This window comes from Mauremys mutica, chromosome 1, assembly GCF_020497125.1.
Source record: "Mauremys mutica isolate MM-2020 ecotype Southern chromosome 1, ASM2049712v1, whole genome shotgun sequence".
Taxonomy (NCBI): Eukaryota; Metazoa; Chordata; order Testudines; family Geoemydidae; genus Mauremys; species Mauremys mutica.
In genome coordinates, this window is record NC_059072.1 from 63,000,351 (window position 1) to 63,021,967 (window position 21,617).

General features: G+C 43.6%; 2 protein-coding genes and 1 long non-coding RNA gene across 4 annotated transcripts in view; 2 read left to right on the forward strand and 1 right to left on the reverse strand.

The window, feature by feature from the left end:
* The window catches only part of TBK1 (TANK binding kinase 1), a 52,377-nt gene extending 49,414 nt beyond the window's left edge, over window positions 1-2,963 (forward strand). For both annotated transcript variants that reach the window (XM_045033134.1, XM_045033140.1), the window contains exon 21: window positions 353-2,963. In XM_045033134.1, coding sequence (XP_044889069.1) covers window positions 353-404 — 52 coding nt within the window. In that variant the 3' untranslated portion in view covers window positions 405-2,963. The remainder of the gene's footprint in view (window positions 1-352) is intronic.
* On the reverse strand, window positions 1,580-11,807 carry LOC123343277. Its single transcript, XR_006572169.1, has 3 exons — window positions 11,687-11,807; window positions 10,688-10,830; window positions 1,580-1,712 (listed from the first exon to the last, which is right to left on the reverse strand). It is a non-coding gene; the product is annotated as an uncharacterized LOC123343277 (long non-coding RNA).
* A 33-nt stretch (window positions 11,808-11,840) lies between these two features.
* The window catches only part of LOC123378174 (ras association domain-containing protein 5-like), a 69,849-nt gene continuing 60,072 nt past the window's right edge, over window positions 11,841-21,617 (forward strand). Inside the window, exon 1 of the mRNA XM_045031710.1 lies at window positions 11,841-12,075. Within this exon, the coding sequence (XP_044887645.1) occupies window positions 11,841-12,075 (235 nt within the window). The remainder of the gene's footprint in view (window positions 12,076-21,617) is intronic.

Consider the following 21,617-nt stretch of genomic DNA (forward strand, 5'->3'; position numbering starts at 1 on the left):
AGTGTAGATAGTGCTACACAGGTGTTATGATCTGCCTAAGGCCTCCTAGTGAATTAGTGAGTCAGTGGTAGCGCTGGGCTAAGAACTCATTTGTTCCTGGTTCTCAGTCCTATGCTTAGATCATGCAGTGTCCTGTTGTGTGCACACTCTTCGTGTGTCTTCAAGAATACTCTTTTAAGAAATAAATGTGTTGGGGCGTAGCAAGGGGAGGGGGGGGAAGAATATAATTAAATTATAGTTAAATGAACTCAAAAAAGAAACACATTTTAATTTTATTCTAGATTAAGGGTTAATTTATTGTGTATTAAATCAATTTTAATCAGCTAAGAATAAAATGTTTCTTTCACTTTAGATTTGGTGCTTTGACTGTGGATGGTGGCCTACGGAATGTAGACTGTATCTAGTCAACAAAGAAGCATGAAAGGACTGTTCATTTTTCACAAAAAAAAAAAATGCTATAAGGGGCATTTAAATGCAGAAAAACCATTCTGTACAGCAATTTTTTTCTGCAACTCTAGTATAACAAAAGTATGTAAATATGTATATACTGTAAATATAACCATTATATCAGTCTCTTTTGTTAATGTTAAAATAGAATTACTGATATGTTTTCTACATTTTATCCATTTAAAGAACTCTGGCAAAGGCTTACAGCATGCATAATGCTTAAATAGACATTCATTGAATGTTGATTTTTAGGTCATGATTTACTTTTGTTTCTTGAAAGAGAACTTGTGGCTTGAACTAGCCTGCATTTAGAGAAGTTATTAATAGTTTTTAAAGCCGTGGTTCCCAAACTTGGGGGGTGTGGAATAATGTTTGGGGGGCACAAAGCGGGGCACCACTACTTTAAAGGGCACCTGGGCTCCCCTTAATACCAGTATGTTATTTCAGAACCTAGTCAATGACTCATCATCAGCTACAGTACTTGAATTAAGACCATTTGATCTTGTCTTTGCTTCTGTAATTCAATGTGAACAACATGCACTTAGGACAAAGAGAGGAGATACGTTTCTTCCCCCTTGTCTACCAAGTTAATAGTTCACTTGTGAGTCAGAAAATAAATTCACAAGGTTTTTAGTCCTGTCCATGTTGGATGCCATGTTCTCCATGATAATCATTTGGCTAAGTATTATGGGAGTTTAGTGTTGGAGTCCATAAACCATTTTCCATCTTGCTTCAGTGCTTTTAACATCAGCAAAACAACTATTTTTTAAAAATGTAATTCTCAGAAAGAGACCAAAACCAACAAAGTACAATATCACAGCTTATGACTAATAAGACTTATGACTAATGTTAAACTTGCGAGAGAAAATATAATAATACTTTTTTACATCTGTGGTACCCCATACTGCAGGCTTCTGGCATCTAACAAAAATCATTTGAAACCAAAAGCAGCTACTAAATAGAAAAGTTAGCACATTCAGAACCAGTAAGTGCACCCAGCCCAACCTCAAATACAAAATTAATACTACACCCTGCTCCTCCAACACTGCACAACTCAGCCCAAAACATGGAGAAGAAAACTATCTGCTCCAAAACCTACGAAATTAAAAAGGAAGCAGACATCCCGAGTCTTGCCATCTCCTGTAGTCTGCTGCATATTGTTGAGGAAGAGCATTCAAGGATCATGGGCCTTCTGAAGCAACGGCCTCATCCTTTCTCTTCTGAGACAATGCCAGGGATGTCCAACAGTTCCATCTCTGCCATTCCTATTTCATTTGCAACCAAATGAAAAGCAGCCAGTACGTGTGTAAGACTCAGTTTTGTGATGTTTATTCCTTTGTCTTTCTGCCCCCATCACAGTATAGGAATAAAAACATTAAAATGTATTTTATACTTAAAATGGAAGTTATGAAGTTGGTGTTTCTGGTTGGTTGCTCCAATATTAAAGCAGGACATATACACTGTTTTATAGTCTCTGATACTGGGTTCCTATCCTTACCTGTTCAAATATAATTTACCCCTACATATAGTAAAAGATGTTCCTCAGCTTGCAAACTTTTTTTAAAAAATTGCTCTCCAAAACCGGTGCAGCAATTTTGTTGCCCCAAACAAGAAGAAGAAAAAAATCCATTTTTTCTGGTTTAGCCATGTCATTTAAAAGTGTTTACTGCGAAGTATTTAAATTATGGGAATATTTTAGGGCCAGATTGTGCTAGCATTCACATGAATGTCATTAAATTTTATGTGCATAGATGTTTGAAGGATCAGGTCCTTAAATTGTACATAAATGTATATTAGAATCACTGAGATTATTTCTATGCCTATGTTATTTTGTTCATTATTTTAAGATATTTTAACTTTGGAAAACAAATTATATTGGCTGAAAGATCAAATTTTCAGAGAAAAGAGAAATGTAAGAGGAATAGAGGAGTCTTATTTCTCTTACATTGAAGCCGTCTGAATGGGGAGAGTTAATTGTTGTAAACACAGAGTTTGTATGCCACAGTGTACAGTCGCTTACTATTTTCACAAGGATGAAAACGTTCAATTTTTTTTCTATCATGTTGCTTCATAACATGTCACTTTAAAAATACTGCTGGTTTTAGTCTTGTAAACCCACCACCAATGTATGTAGGCTTGTTAAAATTGTTTTGAAAAATAATTTGTTACATCTGGCTAATGGACTTGAAGTAATCAGTTAAGCATATTACTGATTACTTTCTTATGAAACTTCCCTTACTGGCTTTAGTCCTTGATGCCTGGTGTGTCATGAGATTGGCTATGTTTATACCAACTGTCATAATATTGTGAGTCCTTAATATGGAAAGTAATAGGTTTGCCAAGACAGACAATTGATAGTACTATGGGTTTTTCCCCCTCTGAAACAGAATTACTACTTTAGAGTTATAGTGTTAAGTAACTGATTAAAGTAATACATTAGCAAGCCTGTCTACATATTAATTGTAAAATTGCATGAGTGAATGACTTGTATACATAAATACAATATCAACAACTTATTCTAAGATGTCTTTAATTTCCAGGCTTCTTTTCATAATTTATTTTCATTTTGTTTTGTAAAAATTGGCTTTTAATGTTCATGATATACCATTATTTCCCCCTTAAACCCAAATGAAATATAAGGAATAAAATTACAAGTGTCAAATCATTATTTAGATTGCAGTAGCAGCAAAAGAGTGCTCAGTACTGTCCTAATACAGAAAAGAGAGTTTCTGTCCTGCACAATAATGGAAGCACTAGCATAGACTAGGTGCCAGCAGCAACTAACTTTTTTACCACTGTATTGTTTAAACTTGTTCTGAGCAGTGTGGGTGTGCACATGTTGTGTCCCATCAGTGCCCATCCTACCTGATATCTTTTCTGCACAGGAGCTCCCACTGGTGGAGCTGAATCATGGCTAATAAAAATAGAAGCTTTAAGAAAAGCATCACTATAGTCGCAGTATGTGAGACTTCATAAAATACCTAAAAGGTATAATGCTATGGCATGAATTACAAAAGGCAGCAGGGGACACTTCAGTCATAAACATTTTAAAAAGTTGAACAAGCCTTGAAAGGGAGAAAAGGTGAAACAAGGAACAAATGAGCTAGAGAAACCTGTTTGGGTAAAATTAGAACCAGTCTAGCCAATTCTGAAACAGCTCGTTCTTTCATTTAAGTTTGACTGTTCAGTATTCCAATATGTAACTTTCATGCATGTTTCCTACCTGTCACTTTCTGATTTTGATTTTTTTTTGATGGATGCATTAACTGTAATAGTTCCAAAATGACTAGTCTCCAACCAACCTGAGACTAATAGTTTCATTGAAGCAGAGAGGAAAGATATCAATTTTTACAATAATGCTTGTTGGAAAACACTAGGGCTATCTCTGGTAACCAGAGGAGACTAGGGTCTGGTCTATGCATAAAAGGTTTGCCGCCACCACAGCTGTGCTGGTTAGGAGTGTGGGGAAAAAATCACAACCTAACCAACATTGCTATGCAGGCAAAAGCCCTAGTATAGATGCGGTTATACCAGCAAAAAATCCTTTTGCCTATATAGCTTATTTCATGCAGGGAACTCTTGCCAGTATAAGCTATATTTCCACTACGAGGATTTGCCAGAGTAGTTATTCTGGCAAAAAGTCTAGTGTCGACAAGATCTAGGCATGCATGGAAGAACCTCTGCAATACTGTAGCAAGGTCATGTAGCAACTGCTTTAGTTAAGTTACCGTAAACCTCCTTTTTCAGTCATTCAAACTTTCTGAAAGCTTTGCCTCTTGAGCTGAAGATTTTCATGTTTAGTGCCAACACAAAGTTTCTTTTGATTAATTGGAGCATACTTCAATCAAATCTGAGTTCTGTACAGCTTAAAAAGCAAGTTTTCCTATTTAATAATAGTGCAACTTATTTGTATCACAAAAACAAATGAACTGTTATATGTGAAACTTTGTATGGATATAGACCTTGCTCTGCAATATACATGATTTACTACAGTTTAGAAATATGGGGTGAAGAAATTAGAGTTGTTGCTGTTTAAAATTTGCCCAGCTACTCATAGAAAACACAGCTAAGTTCTGAGTTATGATATGAATCCTGAATGTGCTACACATGTGCGCAAAGCTAACTTAGCTTTCCAATAAAATCCCTAGTCCCTTACTTGCTAAAAAACAGTATGGGCATTTGTTCAAAAGGTTAAAGGAATCCCAGAACTTGGAAAAGGGATCTCCCTTCTGCACTCCTCCAGTATTCTCCACCAAACTACTTTGCCCATGGCTTGGGGCATGTTGCTATAAGGTAAAGCTTGTCTGTGCAGGAGACAGCTTTCTGAGCAATGAGTCCAAGACTGTGGCACAAACTCTCAAAAATACTAATCAGCAGAAACCTTAGCTCCTTCCCTTCTAAGTGCCACTTCTTCCACCTTGTCTTCTCTAATAAATATATATATTAAACAAACAAAAAATTCTACCAAAATGAAATACTGCATTGCACCCAATTCTCTGGGGGAAGATGTTGAGAGTGAGAGAACAAACTACATATGACAGATTTCAGAGTAGCAGCCATGTTAGTCTGTATCCGCAAAAAGAACAGGAGTACTTGTGGCACCGTAGAGACTATTAAATTTATTTCAGCATAAGCTTTCGTGGGCTACAGCTCACTTCTTCGGATGCATAGTGTGTTCCATTCTGTGCATCCGAAGAAGTGAGCTATAGCCCACGAAAGCTTATGCTGAAATAAATTTGTTAGTCTCTAAGGTGCCACAAGTACTCCTGTTCTTCATATGACAGATGTTAGTCATGTTCAATGTACTACTGGAAGGTGCTCACGTCTGTGGGGATGAGAGCAGGTGGTATAAGAGTCTATTAGGGTATAGTGATAGCTGTGCTATAGTTAAGATTGCATTACAGTTTTAAGAGGAATTTTATACTTGTATTTGTAAAAAATCTCAAAAATGGCAAAAATATAAATTTTGAGCATTTTGAAATTTTCATGGTGGTTTGATTAAAAAAAATTAATTGATACAGAAAGAATTAAAAAATCATCCTTTCTGGTGTTTTTTTTCCACAAGATTGTCCTGGTTTTCTTTGTACCTCTTTTGCAAGAAATCTAAAATACTGTGCAATTTGTCTTTTGGGTACATTTTTGCTTCTTGTGTATTGATTCTTAGAATATCAGTTACACAATAGCATGTGGCTATAGAATATTTTATTACTTTTTATTCATAACAAAAGATATGTCAAATTTTAATTTGGTGACATATTGGCTCTGGGAAGGAGAAAGTTCCTGAGCTGGGAAAGAGGAGAGCAAGGAATTTGTATTGTCAATTTTAAATGCTCTTGCAATTCACTACCCTTATGATTGACTACACCAACAAACCCCAACCTAGAAGGCAGGGAAGAGGCGCTGAAACTCTTCCCCCTTGCCATCTGCAAACAGAGAATCTAGGTATCTAATATGACAAACCCCAATCTTGTCCACTGCATCACATTGCTTCCTTTCAGAGTGAGTAAACCAGATTTCCTTTTCCTCTCTCCGTAACTACTATAAACCACACTCCTCTCCCAGAGCCAAGTATAGAATACAGGGATTCCTAATTGCCAATATTCTACTGCTGACTGCTAAACAGTTGTGTAATCCATTGTTAGGGTGTGTCAATTCCTCTTCCAGTGACTGTTCTAGAACAGAACTAGTAATTATTTCTGTAGCTCAAAAGGTAAAAGGCCTAAGCTAGGGATCTGCAGATCAAAGAATTCAAATTCTGCTGCTAAACTATATGAAGGCTGGCATGGTCACATGTAAAAGCAGCAAAGAATCCTGTGGCACCTTATAGACTAACAGACGTTTTAGAGCATGAGCTTTCGTGGGTGAATACCCACTTCGTCGGATGCAAGTAGTGGAAATTTCCAGGGGCAGGTATATATATGCAAGCAAGAAGCAAGCTAGAGATAACAAGGTTAGTTCAATCAGGGAGGATGAGGCCTGGTTCTAGCAGTTGAGGTGTGAAAACCAAGGGAGGAGAAACTGGTTTTGTAGTTGGCAAGCCATTCACAGTCTTTGTTTAATCCTGAGCTGATGGTGTCAAATTTGCAGATGAACTGAAGCTCAGCAGTTTCTCTCTGAAGTCTGGTCCTGAAGTTTTTTTGTTGCAGTCTGCCCTAGCTCGAGGACTCTCTTTCTGCCCTGCCACCCCCACCAATATGATACAGTTCTGCGGTGATCTGGAAGCCTACTTTCGCCGTCTCCGACACAAAGAATACTTTCAGGACAACACTGAACAGCGCACTGATACAGAGTTACCCTCCCACCAACAGCACTCCACATGGACTCCTCCTGAGGGTCGAAATGACAGTGTGGACCTATACATTGAATGCTTCTGCCGATGTGCACAGGCAGAAATTGTGGAAAAACATCGCTTGCCTCATAACCTAAGTCGTGCAGAACACAATGCCATCCACAGCCTCAGAAACCATCCTGACATTATAATCAAAGAGGCTGATAAAGGAGGTGCTGTTGTCATCATGAACAGGTCTGACTACCAAAAGGAGGCCGACAGACAACTCTCCAATACCAAATTCTACAGGCCACTTCCCTCAGATCCCACTGAGGAATACACTAAGAAACTGCACCATCTACTCAGGACACTCCCTACACTAACACCGGAACAAATCAACATACCCTTAGAGCCCTGACCAGGGTTATTCTATCTACTACCCAAGATCCACAAACCCGGAAATCCTGGACGCCCCATCATCTCGGGCATTAGAACTCTCACTGAAGGACTGTCTGGATATGTGGACTCTCTACTAAGACCCTATGCCACCAGCACTCTCAGCTATCTCCGTGACACCACTGATTTCCTGAGGAAACTACAATGCATTGGTGACCTTCCAGAAAACACCATCCTAGCCACCATGGATGTAGAGGCTCTCTACACAAACATCCCACACACAGATGGAATACAAGCTGTCAAGAACAGTATCCCTGATGATGCCACAGCACAACTGGTTGCTGAGCTCTGTGCCTTTATCCTCACACACAACTATTTCAAATTTGATGACAATATATATCTCCAGATCAGTGGCACCTCTATGGGCACCCGCATGGCCCCACAATATGCCAATATTTTTATGGCCGACCTGGAACAACGCTTCCTCAGCTCTCGTCCACTCACGCCCCTTCTCTACCTACGCTACATTGATGACATCTTCATCATCTGGACCCATGGGAAGGAGACTCTGGAAAAATTCCACCACGATTTCAACAGCTTCCACCCCACCATCAACCTCAGCCTGGACCAATCTACACGGGAGGTCCACTTCCTAGACACCACGGTGCAAATAAGTGATGGTCACATTACCACCACCCTATACCGAAAACCTACCAACCGCTATGCCTACCTTCATGCCTCCAGCTTCCATCCCGGGCACACCACACGAGCCATTGTCTGCAGCCAAGCACTGAGGTACAACCGCATCTGCTCTAACCCCTCAGACAGAAACCAACACCTACAAAATCTCCACCAAGCATTCTCAAAACTACAGTACCCGCGCGAAGAAATAAGGAAACAGATCAACAGAGCCAGACGTGTACCCAGAAGCCGCCTACTGCAAGACAGACCCAAGAAAGAAACCAACAGGACTCCACTGGCCATCACATACAGTCCCCAGCTAAAACCCCTCCAACACATCATCAGGGATCTACAACCCATCCTGGACAATGATCCCACACTTTCACAGGCCTTGGGTGGCAGGCCAGTCCTCGCCCACAGACAAACTGCCAACCTGAAGCATATTCTCACCAGTAACTGCACACCGCACCATAGTAACTCTAGCTCAGGAACCAATCCATGCAACAAACCTCGATGCCAACTCTGCCCACATATCTACACCAGCGACACCATCACAGGACCTAACCAGATCAGCCACACCATCACCAGTTCATTCACTTGCACGTCCACCAATGTAATATACGCCATCATATGCCAGCAATGCCCCTCTGCTATGTACATTGACCAAACTGGATAGTCTCTACGGAAAAGGATAAATGGACACAAATCAGATATTAGGAATGGCAATATACAAAAACCTGTAGGAGAACACTTCAACCTCCCTGGCCACACAATAGCAGCTTAAGGTGGCCATCCTGCAGCAAAAAAACTTCAGGACCAGACTTCAGAGAGAAACTGCTGAGCTTCAGTTTATCTGCAAATTTGACACCATCAGCTCAGGATTAAACAAAGACTGTGAATGGCTTGCCAACTACAAAACCAGTTTCTCCTCCCTTGGTTTTCACACCTCAACTGCTAGAACCAGGCCTCATCCTCCCTGATTGAACTAACCTCGTTATCTCTAGCTTGCTTCTTGTTTGCATATATATACCTGCCCCTGGAAATTTCCACTACTTGCATCCGACGAAGTGGGTATTCACCCACGAAAGCTCATGCTCTAAAACGTCTGTTAGTCTATAAGGTGCCACAGGATTCTTTGCTGCTTTTACAGATCCAGACTAACACGGCTAGCCCTCTGATACATGGTCACATGTGATTCACACAGTAAAAAGACTTCTTTAAAACAGGTTTGTACCTTAAAGCTATGACAAACTGTAAATTATGGTGTGGATCACCAAAATACATGTTTCGCATTTCACCTCTCTCTCACTTTGCTTGTAGCCTATTGGTCAAAGTGTGTGTTGTATCCCGTGTTGTGCTAAACCCATGAGTTATCTCCTAGATCAGCTTGCATCTCCTGCAAATTGCTTCATATGTCTCTTCTTTCTTATGCTCTGCAATATGCTAGTAATACTTCTTTACTTTTTAAAAATGCTTTGAAAACTACAGGACAAAAGTGCAATTTAAGTATATTGGTCAAGGGTGGCTGGGTTCATCAATCGCAGAGCATGATGCAAAGTTTGAGATTTTTTAAGAAATGTATTTTAGTTATGAGCTCTGTGTTTAAACTTTTGCAAGCTAGCAGAGCAGGAAGCAGTGGAGACTGAAACAACTTATTTTTGAGCATCTCCAACGTAGGCATTTGAAGCAGCATCAGAGTTAAGCCCCCCAAAGTCAAGAAACCAGTTAAAATTAATGTTGCAACTTTAACTCCTGCCTCTGCTTCATGACACTTTTATTCAAAATGATCTGGACAAACTGGAGAAGTAGTCTGAAGTAAATAGGACGAAATTCACTAAGGACAAATGCAAAGTACTCTACTTAGATCAATTACTACCCACCATACCCTATCGGGGATCGATGCCCATACTCGACCTCGGCAGGAGGAGTAAGCAGCGTCAATAGGGGAGCCGCGGCAGTCAACTCGCCGCCGTGAGGACAGCCAGGTAAGTCGAACTAAGATACTTAGACTTCAGTTACGCCAATAGCTGAAGTTGCATCTCTTAGATTGATTTCCCCTCCCGCCCACAATGTAGACCAGCCCCCGAACAATCAGTTGCGCACATACCAAATGGGAAATGACTGCCTAGGAAGGAGTACTGCGGAAAGGGATCTGGGGGTCAGAGTGGATCACAAGTTAAATATGAGTCAACAGTAACACTTTTGCAAAAAAAGCAAACATCATTCTGGGATGTATTAGCAGGATGTGAGAAGTAATTCTTCTGCTCTACTCCGTGCTGATTAGGCCTCAACTGGAGTATTGTGTCAAGTTCTGGGTGATGAGGACAAATTGGAGAAAGTCCAGAGAAGAGCAACAAAAATGATTAAAGGTCTAGAAAATATGACCTATGAGGGAAGATTGAAAAAACTGAGTTTGTTTAGTCTGGAGAAGAGAAGACTGAGAGGGGACATAACAGTTTTCAAGTACATAAAAGGTTTTTACAAGGGGGAGGGAGAAAAATTATTGTTCTTAACCTCTGAGGATAGGACAAGAAGCAACGGGCTTAAATTGCCATAACGGAGGTTTAGGTTGGACATTAGGAAAAACTTCCTAACTGTCAGAGTGGTTAAACACTGGAATAAATTGCTTAGGGAAGTGGTGGAATCGCCATCATTGGGGATTTTTAAGAGCAGGCTGGACAAACACCTGTCAGGGATGGTCTAGATAATACTTAGTCCTGCCTTGAGTGCAGGGGACTGGACTAGATGACCTCGCGAGGTCCTTTCCAGTTCTATGATTCTACATGATGGGTGCAATTTTTCTAGTACAATAGTTCTACACCCTCTCATGCCCACTACGTGGTACTGTCTATTCATTACTCTTTGTAGGCTAAACAGACCATCACAGTAACTTACCCAAGTAAACCTGATCCCTGACCTACAGCTTATCCGATCCAACCAGCAGGGCCCTGGCAGAGGGTGGAGGGGGCTCTGTGACACCGGATCCGTCTGCAGTCTCCTAGCGCTGCCTCGCTGTAGTGACACCCGATTCCCCATGCCTAGGGGCCCAGGCAGAGGAGGGAGGGGGCAGTGTGAGAGACATGATTCACCACCCCACGCCCCTCCCCCCCACAAATTCCCCTGAGCACTGGCAGAAGAGGAAGGGGGAAGTGTGGGACACATGATTTCCCCCCCCCCACACACACACACTCCCCTGGGCACTGGCAGAGGATGGAGGGAGCAGTGTGGGAAACATGATTCACCCCCCCCACACACACACACAGACACAAACTCCCCTGGGCACTGGCGGGGGGGGCAGTGTGGGACACATGGTTCCCCCCACACACACTCCCCTGGGCACTGGCGCGGGGGGCAGTGTGGGACACATGGTCCCCTCCCCCCCCCCACATACACACAGACTCCCCTGGGGACTGGCGGGGGGGGCAGTGTGGGACACATGGTTCCCCCTCTCACACACACACACACACATACAGACTCCCCTGGGCACTGGCAGGGGGGGCAGTGTGGGACACATGGTCCCCCCCCCCCACACAGACTCCCCTGGGGACTGGCGGGGGGGGGGGCAGTGTGGGACACACGGTTCCCCCTCTCACACACACACACACACACACAGATTCCCCTGGGCACTGGCAGGGGGGGCAGTGTGGGACACATGGTTCCCCCCCACACACACACACAGACTCCCCTGGGGACTGGCGGGGGGGGGCAGTGTGGGACACATGGTTCCCCCTCTCACACACACACACACACAGACTCCCCTGGGGACTGGCGGAGGATGGACGGGGCTCTGCCCTGGTCTGCTCAGTGCCCGCCCTGGGCAGGTGCAGCCGCAGGCAGCGCGGTGCCTCCTGCCTGGGCGGCTGCAGCCGGGCGAGCGCGGGCGGCGCGTCCTACCTGAGGCGCCTGCCGAAGCTGCGGGCTGCGCATGGCGGCGGCGCCCCCCCCGCCCGGCGGGGCCCCCAGCCCGCGGGAGAAGAGGAGGCGGCTGCCGCGGGTGCCGGTGGTGAGGGCGGCCCGGCCCCCTGCGCGGCCGGCCCTGGAGCTCTTCATGCCGCTGCGGGAGCAGCCGCCGCAGCCCCGCGCGGGCAGAGCCGCAGCCCCGGGCCCGGTCTGCGGCCGCCGGCGCCCCGGCCCGCAGCGCCCCCGCCACGTCCGGACCATCTTCGAGCCCGAGCCCGAAGGCCAGCGCGGGCAGCGGCACCGCTTCAGGCTGGAGGAGGCGGTGAGGACCTGGTGCGACCTCTGCTGCCACTTCATCTTCTCCCAGAGCCTGCGGTGCGCGGGTGAGAGCGCCCCCCACCCCACCCCACCCCGTGCTGGTGGGCCCCCCCCCCGGCCCTCTCGCCTGCCCTCGGCATCTCTCTCTCCCGTCCCTCTCCCGCCTTGTCCTGCCTCCTCTGCCCCTGCTGCTTCCCCCCACCCACCTCTTCTCCAGTGGTCTCAGCTTCCCTCCTTCCCCGCCGGGGACAGGGCGACGTTCGCTTAGAGCCACATTCAAACCAAACTCCCTGGTCTAGGTCTGTACCTCGCCTTGCACAAGGCCTTTGAACATGGTTGGGTATCTGACACTAACAAGCTAAAGCTGACTAGGAACCTACTTTGGTCACAGTCCTGATTAAGCCAGGTGCCTAGTTATGAAATAGGGTTGTAAGGCATCTAATGACATGAGAAATATCTACAAGTATCTGCTGGTGTAAACACCTGCGAGGGCAAGAAGCTGCTTAGGGTGGTTACAAGGAAATCCAGGATGATTGAGTAATAGGGTGGAATTTAACAGAAACATTTAGGTTGTACATCAGGAAAAACTGGCTAATACTGAGATCTGTTCCTGGGGAATAGTTATCTAAAGGGTGTGGTGGAAGCTTCATGACTTGGAACATTTAAACTAGACTAGACAAAAAACTGAAAACACACAGTACGGAACAATCTTATATTGGCAGAGGAAGGGATTATGATTTTCTAGATCTTGCTCAGCTCTGACTTCTGTATTATACAGAACTGTTTGTAGGTAGAATCATTGTAATTATTATAATTTTTCATATTCTATAAGTTAGAGAAGGAAAATATATTAGGTCATCTAGTCCATCCCTCTTCCATCACAGGGTTGTCCTTGCAGCATGTTTTCCATTAGCAGGGTTTTATTTTTGTATTTATTTCTGGTGTGGGGAAGAGGAAAGCCAACTACTGGGTTTTAAGTACAACCATTTTCTTGAGATCTCAACTAGTTTTAGTTATATCTCCATCATTTTCAGTCTCATTTTTGTGTTGTCATTGCTCCAATTACATACTTCATATATTTGTATAAATGTGTTTTTGAAAGTTTGTACATGTAACAAAACCACTATAAAGAAAAAAATAGTTATGCTCTGTGAACCTGCTTTTGTATGTGAAGACTAGAAGGAGATCTGAGCTGGTTTTTAACCTGGTGCTCTGAAACTAGTTTTATCTTGCTCAGTAGAGCTATTTTGCAACCCCATTTTCAAACTATACTTCCTCCTTTTAGCAGAACACCATAGCACATACCTTAGATACAACAGATTTGTGATATAATTTATGGAAGTGTGCGCTATGGACCAAACTAACCTTCCCTGAAGCAGTCCAGAGATTCAGTCCAGACAAATATGATTCCTTCAGCTCACTGACACCATAGACAGGTTTGTGGTACATCCTCAATCTGGTTTTCAGCAGTAAGTATCTTAAATTTATTGAAGAGAGACCATCGGTCTGAAGCCTACTCAATTTTACAAAATGAGTTAAAAGTAGCTTCAGATACTACACTTGCCCTTGCGGCTACCTGCTAATTTTTGTCATTTTAGGACCATATTTGTAATCTGATGTTAACACTGAAAATGCCTTTTTCTGTTTATGTGTATTAAAATTAGGAGTTGAGATGGGATAGCATACTGGTTCAGATTTCTAGGGGTACACAACAAACCTAATCTGAAGGAACCACATGGGCACAGTAAGGTCCAAATAACTATACAAAACATGTAAGGCCAAGCGCCCTAGCTACATATATACACTGCTGCTGTGGCTGGATTGTGGTAGTTTCTGAAAGCCAAAAAACAAATGAGGGCCACTAGAGGGCCAGCAAACTCTTTAAAGGGATACTGCCCAATTCCTACACACACTGTGTACAATGAAGAGTAGTCATATAATGTAGTCCACTCCCATACACTTGAGTTTTCATGTGTCCTCTATAGAGAGGATATGCCATTAACTATGTTTCTAATTTGTGCAGTTTCACTAGCTAGTCTTCAGTTTCTCATAACTCATTTTAGACTAAGATGTCCTTTTCTTCTACCAGGTGAAATACTAATTCATTGTTCCATTGTTTAGTTCTTTCATTTTAATTACAATACTGTAACATAAAGTACATACACAAATACCTCCTCATTGTTATTTGTTACTTTAGGAAAATGTTCTGTGTTTAAAAATTTTAATTTAGTTCTTGTGAACCATGCTAGCTTGACATCCTTGCAGTCTGAAGTTTTCTTTTTGTCACATAAAGGATGAGCAGCTGCAGTGGAAGCTTCCCCACACTATCCTACCAACGTCACTCTACCACTTTGGGTAAGGCTCACCTCTATGGCTGTAGCTATACTAGTCTTTGTTTCTAAAATTTCCCACTATTGCTTACAGTGCTGTAGTCCTAATGGTGGTAGGAACAGTGGGGGTTTTATTGAACACAGTGAGTTGCTTGCATTTTTACCATCATGTCATCTAATCCTGATCTGAGCAAGTCTAGACGATGTGAAAAAATCACCAGCAGTGAGAGCTGCCTTGTCTAAACTACATCTCCCATTGATGGGGGTGCAATAGGGTTGGCAACATTGGGAAATTTTAGGGAAGAAGCCACTCAAGACAAGGAAAAGGCTAGTGAGAGGGTAGTTGTCTCCATATCCATTCAGTGCTTCTGCTTTAGCTGCTATTGTATCAACACTCCTATACATCTTATTCAGGTTTGAATACTTGTATACAGTATATTGAGGGTCAAAGGTCTCCTTGTGTGACAATTGCTGTGAGATCCATTCTTAATAAAATAGTTCTAGTTCAAAAAACTGAAACAGTTGTCATACTATGCTCCTGAGATTAACCTAGTGTAATCCTCAGTGGACTGAAGTGTTAGACTGCAGGAACTGTTATCTCCTTTGCCTTTGATTTATATCACCAAGCCTTTGATTAGCAGCTGCTATTTGAAACTCAGGGAAGGACAGAAAGATCAATCAATGGATAACATTCCATTCTGGCTGAAGAAAAGGTAGTAAACTTGTATTGGTTTCTGGTAAAGTGTAAGAGTTGCTTTAATTAGTCTCCTTGCTGTTCCAGCTTTATGCAATACTCTATTGGTTTGAATGAGAATACTTAATATAACTTGATTGTGCATGAGAAACAATTTAGCTTTAGTATAACTGTGAGAGGCCTCATGATGTTTTTATATAAAAATTGACTTTTAAAAAAAATATTGTATTTATTAGCTTATGTGATGGATCAAATATTCTGGTGCTAGTAGGAAGAAAAATCTTAAAATTTCAGCCTTGATAATATATCCTCTAGCAAAACTTTCACTTCACACGCACAGCTTTCAGTGATTATATCTTCTCTAAAACTAGCACCATCTTTATGACTTACAGTACTTCAAACCATTCTGTCAAATTGCAGTTTCAGTAACACAGGAAATGGGCAGATAAATAATTTATAACCTCTACATGAATACATCTTTTTTTAAAAGCTGTAAACAATAGCTCGGATGGACAGATATTTCAAGAAGCTGATATTTTATAGTTTTGTAATATTTTTCTTGTATTAAGGCAGTCATTGGCTTTATTTTTTTCAGCATGAACTCAAACCAAAGCCCAAAATACTAGAAAATCCTGGAGAAAGGATGGGGGATGGGAAAAGCAAGCATATGGTCAATTATTTTACCTCAAAACTAGAAAATGGTAATTACATACCATGACCATTAGCATTATATTTTTCACAGCCTACCCTTCTGCAAGTATTTAGAGAGGACTGAAACTAAACTAGATCCAATAGTAATGGTTTATATGTATCTATTGTGCCTTCCATTTGAGGATCTTACAACACTTTCCAAACATTGGGCCAGGTCCTCACCTGCTGTCAATTGCCATATATTCACTAACTTAATTACAGTGATTTAAAGCTGCTGAGGATCTAGACCATTAATGAGTTTATCCATGCTATTATAATTCCCATTTTATTTATTGGGGAGCTGAGACAGAGAGGTCATTGACTTTCCCCAAAGACATCTCTGATAGAGCCAAAACTAAAATTCTGATCTCCTCATTCTTAAGATATGTCTATATTTACACAATATTTGGATGTGTAATTCTCCCCTAGTGACATTCTATAGGTAAGTTATCCACACTCCTTTCCTCAGCTCTTCCTCATCTTCCTTCTTGTTGTCCTCCACATTTCAGTTGCATTTTGTAACTATCATGGTTAAAATTAAATGAATCAACAGCAAGAGGTAGAGGGCACACAAAGACAGACATCAAGGTTCAGTTGGAGAGTTCAGATCTTTCACTCTACTCTACTCCCAAAAAACTGACTATTTGTAGAGTATATATGTGAGTATTCCCAAGTATGAATTCCCCTCCATCAGCTGTGGTACTTGGAGGGGCAGGATAGTCTTTTGATTAAAGTACAAGAGTGGGGCTGGTCCAGTACAGGTATGCCAGTAGTAGCAATGGTGGAAGTTGCAGGGTCCAGGCATTTTTACAATTGTATCATTGAATCCTGCAAGGGGAACTTCACTTGTGTTATATTGCCACAATTCAACAATGAGGTGTTCTGACAGCTGAAGCAGAGGGAGGACTGGCTGACTAGTATGCTAGGTCTGATATTGCAGTAACCTATAAAGGTTTCCACAGTTATAGGGAATTTATCAGTCAGAGGAATTCCTAAATGCTTTAAAACTCACTTTACTCACCACTAAAATGGTATATACCCCATGTGTTAAACAATAGACCACACCATTACACCACATTTTAGGGAAGGGAGTGACGAACAACAACGTTATATTGAAACTCAGATAATTTAGTTAATCACAATGTAGTTTTCATAAACATAAACTAGACTAAGATGCCAGAACTAACAGCCCTACTTTTGCCAAAAATGTCTTGGGTTTTCTAATGGCCACAAGAGTTGCTGTATTTCTCATCTGAAAGTCAACACCTCCAACACAGCAGCATCTTCCAGCTGGATCATTGGTATGCTACTGGGAAAGAAGTAACCATGTACCAAATCACCAAGACATTCTAGGATCACCAGAGGTGGTGGGGTGTTGTTTTTTTTAATTTTTTTCTATCCAAGTTGTGACCAGGATCAATTCTGTTTGGTTTGACAGGTCAGACAACATCAGAGCTTGAGGGCTCTCACTGTAGACAAAGAAACATACAATTAAAGAGAATCTGAGTTAATTTTATTTTGACAAAGTTCTTTATGGCTGTATCAAGACAATGCGCTAAAATAGTGTGTGCGCACAGGCATGTATGTAGTACCAACTAAGAGAAAATGACCGCAAGATCTTTGCATCAGGGACTGTCTTTGTGTTCGTTGTATTTAGCACAATGGGGCCATGATCTTCATTGAGGCTTTTGGGCACTACCACAGTACAAATAATAATACAGAATTACTGCAGTGCTTGAAGAACTGTCAAGGACATGATCGGGATGTCAGGTCAGAACTCAGGCAGATCTAATGGTCAGAGCCATGGGGCTAGCCAGGCCTGGAGTTTAGAGCAGAGCCAAGGATCAGGACCACATGATACCCCAGGGCATAGTCAAGAGCAGAGCTGAGAGGGTCAGAACCACAATCAGAAGCTAAATACCTGAGCCAATGGGTGAGCCAGAGACTTGGTCAGGAAGCAGAGCCAGGGCATATCGAGGATGGAGAAGGGTAGGGGCTGATAGAGGCACAAGAGCAGGTTGGGCAGGAGGTGGTACAGGAAGCAGGACCAAGCACCACACATTGAGCAGCCAGCAAGTTGTGGCTGTTGCTGGGTTTAATAGTAGTTAGCTCCATCCCTTCATCAATCAGGAAGTGCAGTCAATCAAGCAGCCTCTCTAAAGATCAGCTGTGTCTAGTGTGTTGCTAGGAGACTGCCCCTGCTGCATCTGGCTCCCTCACAACTAAATACTAAATGTTTTTGGGGGGGACCCAAAAGTCTTGTAACTGGTTGTTTTCATTCATCTGATACAGACTGAAACATATTTTTGAACAACTTGGATGAATAAGATCAGGATTGAAACATACAGTTCAAAGGAAAATGTTCTTTCATTTCGGAAGCAAAGGGACAAGGTGCATATTATTCAAGAAGCAAAGAAGCAGATCTTATTTCTTAGAATAAACTAAAACACTGATTGTATCTTTATCTGGATGGACATTATCCCAGAAAGAAAAATCAAGTGCTATGAACTACTTCTGTTAACAAGGGACTTTGTGGTTGAGCCCTTGTTGCTGTTTGGGGTTACTTTTCAAGAGAAGTCTTTCATTTTTTAGGAGACCAGAGCTGCATACAGCCCTCTTAACCCTCCCATCCCTAATTTTCCAGATTAAGAAATAGACAGATACTCCAGATCTACATAATGCTGTTGTCTAATTTGACCTATACAAACAAATTGGTTTGAGACTTGTGTGGTCTGGATTATTCAGATTGAAACTAATTTAATGAGTTACAATAAAATACAATTTGTCATTTTTAAAAAAAAGATCCAAAATACTGAATGTAAGAATTCAATGAAGTAATAATCATTAATTGCTTGTCTTTTGCTACTGGCATCATAATTTAATATTATGTACTGTAGAAAATGTGTTCTTGTATCATGTGACCTGTTCTGGCATTTGGAAAAAAATAGGTGTTTATATTGTTGTTAGATGGAAAAGACACATTCTTAACTTTTGGCTGCCAGGATTTGGAACATTGTTTGTGGGTTTGGAAGGACAGCATTTTTAAATTTGGTTCACGGAGTGGATGCATGCTTGTTGCAAGGGGAGGAAAGTGAGTGATTTTTGTATATACTAGCTCTACATTTCCTAGTGCACACACACATCTCTGGAATAGTTTTTCTTTTTCCCTTTCCTCAGTCTGGAGGCTGCCATTATTATTTATAATACGTTTTCCTATGATTCAATGAACCAGTGTTACTGATTATTTTCAGGAAATTTATCCATGGTGATTAAATCTTTTCTTTTTTTAGCCTTATTAACAGCATGGGTGTGTATTTCCATGTATGATTATTATAAGTATACTTTTAAAATATGCAAAACACTGCATACCTGAACAAAGACAAGTTAGGGAACCCAACTGTCTATGCGGAGAAGAGTCCCAACTTCAGGAAAAGATTAAATCAGATAATATTTAGAGGTACCATCAATTAAGAATAGACAATTCCTTTTAGGCCATTCCTTTTAAGCATTTAGTGATGAAGCAGTTCTGGGAACTGCCAGACACTCCATTTAAAAGCTGGCACTTATGAAGTGAAATCTAATGCTTTTGATGACCATACTCTGTATATGTAATTAAATATATACAAATATAAAAACTGTAAGGAACTGGGAACCAAATAAAGGTTTTAAAACAGGTTAATGGATGTGTTGTGCTTGCATACTAAAATGAAGAAACAGAATACTTGCATTAGAGTTCTGACATTTGAGTCTTACTTTAAAAATCAAATACAGTAACTCCTCACTTAACATTGTAGTTACGTTCCTGAAAAATGTGACTTTAAGTGAAACGATGTTAAGAAAATCCAATTTCCCCATAAGAATTAATGTAAATGGGGGGGGGGGGTTAGATTCCAGGGACATTTTTTTCACCAGACAAATTATATACACACACACACACACAGAGTAGAAGTTTAAACAAACAATTTAATACTGTACACAGCAATGATGATTGTGAAGCTTGGTTGAGGTGGTGAAGTTAGAGGGTGTGTGGCGGGGCGATGACCCACCGGCATGACACCTCCAGCTGCTTGTCTTGGGAATTAGCTCTTCCCGTCCATAGCACCCTCTGCAGGCCAGTGTCTTGCCTGTCGCTGGCCCCTTGTCCTTCCCAGACCCCAGTGCCCTTTGCCCAGGGGTTCTGCCTACCACAGTACCCCCTCAGTCTGGGTCTCCCCTTCCAGGGAAACCTCCAACCCTCTATCCCCACCTTTCCTCAGTGGCTACTGCCCGTCATCATCTAGCCCCTGCTCCCTGGGGCAGACTGCAGTCTGTAAACCACTCATCATCAGCAAGGGGGGATTGGACCAGCTGCCTCTGCCTATATCTGGGCTACTCCTCTGCAGCCCTAGTAACGTTTTGTGGGCCCTTAACTCAGCCTGCAGCTTTTCCAGGCTGGAGCTCCCCAGCTCCCTCTGCCCTTCCCCAGCACTGCTCCACCCTAGATACCCTTCTCAGCTTCCCAGGCAGAGAGGTCCTTCTCTCTCTGAAGCTAGAGAGCATGTCTTTTCTTCAGCTTCTGGCCCACAGCCCTCTTATAAGGGACAGCTGGGCCCTGATTGAGCTGGCCACAGCTGTGGCTGCTTCTCCAATCAGCCCAGCTTTCCCCCCTCCCCACTGCAGCCCTATCCCAGGGCTGTTTTATGCCCTTCAGGGCAGGAGCGGGGTGACCACCCCGCTACAGGGTGGAAGTGGGTGGGATATTTCCCAGGGAATGTCGTACTGCTAAATGATGAACTAGCATTTGGCTGAGCCCTCAAGGATTAACACATTGTTGTTAATGTAGCCTCACACTCTAGAAGGCAGCACGAATGGAGGGAGGGGAGACAGCATGGCAGACATTGACACACACCCTGTGTGTTGGAGAGAGAGAGAGATGCGCATCACCCCTTTAAGTATGCTGACCCCACTCTAAGTACATTTCCTTTAAAAAGATCAGGAAGTTGAGACTGCAGCTGTGGCCAGCTCTCTCCGTCCTGAGCCCTGTTGTGTCTCCCCCCTGTGCTATATGGAGAAGGGGTAAAGGGGAGACAGGAGTAGGGGGGAGAGGGACACCCTGACATTAGCCCCTGTTTTCCCCCCTCCCCTGCACAACAAGCAGGAGGCTCCCGGGAGCAGCTCCAAGGTAGAGGGCAGGAGCAGCACATAGCAGTGGGGGGAGCAGGGCCGCCCAGAGGGGGGGGGCAAAGGGGGCAATTTGCCCCGGGCCCCAGGCTCCGCAGGGGCCCCCAAGAGAACAGCGGAGGCTCCCGCCTCCGCCCCTCTCCTGGAGCCTCAGCGCTTGATGTCTCCGACGGAGCCCCTGAGCTCCGCCCTGCTCAGAGCCGCGTGGGGACGGGGCGGGGCTGGGAGCTCCGCTCCCTCCGCTCAGCGTGGAGCTCCCAGCCCCGCCCCCTCACCACGCGGCTCTGAGCGGGATGGAGCTCAGGCCCCGCCGGAGGCATGCTGCGGCTGTTCCGGCGAGGCGCTGAGGCTCCGGGTGAGGAGGGAGCCGGGGGTAAGAGGCTGGGGCCGGGGCCGGGGGGAAGCGGGACCCGCCGCCGAAGCGCAGCCCGGTCTTCGGCGGCGGGGGGCCCCTTCCGTTCCTGGACCCGCCGCCGAAGTGCCCCGAAGACCCGCGGCGGGGACCCCCTCCCGCCGCACTTCGGCGGTGGGTCCCGCTTCGGCGGTAATTCGGCGGCGGGGGGTCCCGCCGCGGGTCTTCGGGGCACTTCGGCGGCGGGTCCCGGAACGGAAGGGCCCCCCGCCGCCGAAGACCCCGGGCCCCCGGAATCCTCTGGGCGGCCCTGGGGGGGAGGGACAGCTGAACTGTTGGCAATTGATAGCCTGCTGGGCAGCTGCTGCACAGGGTACTTAG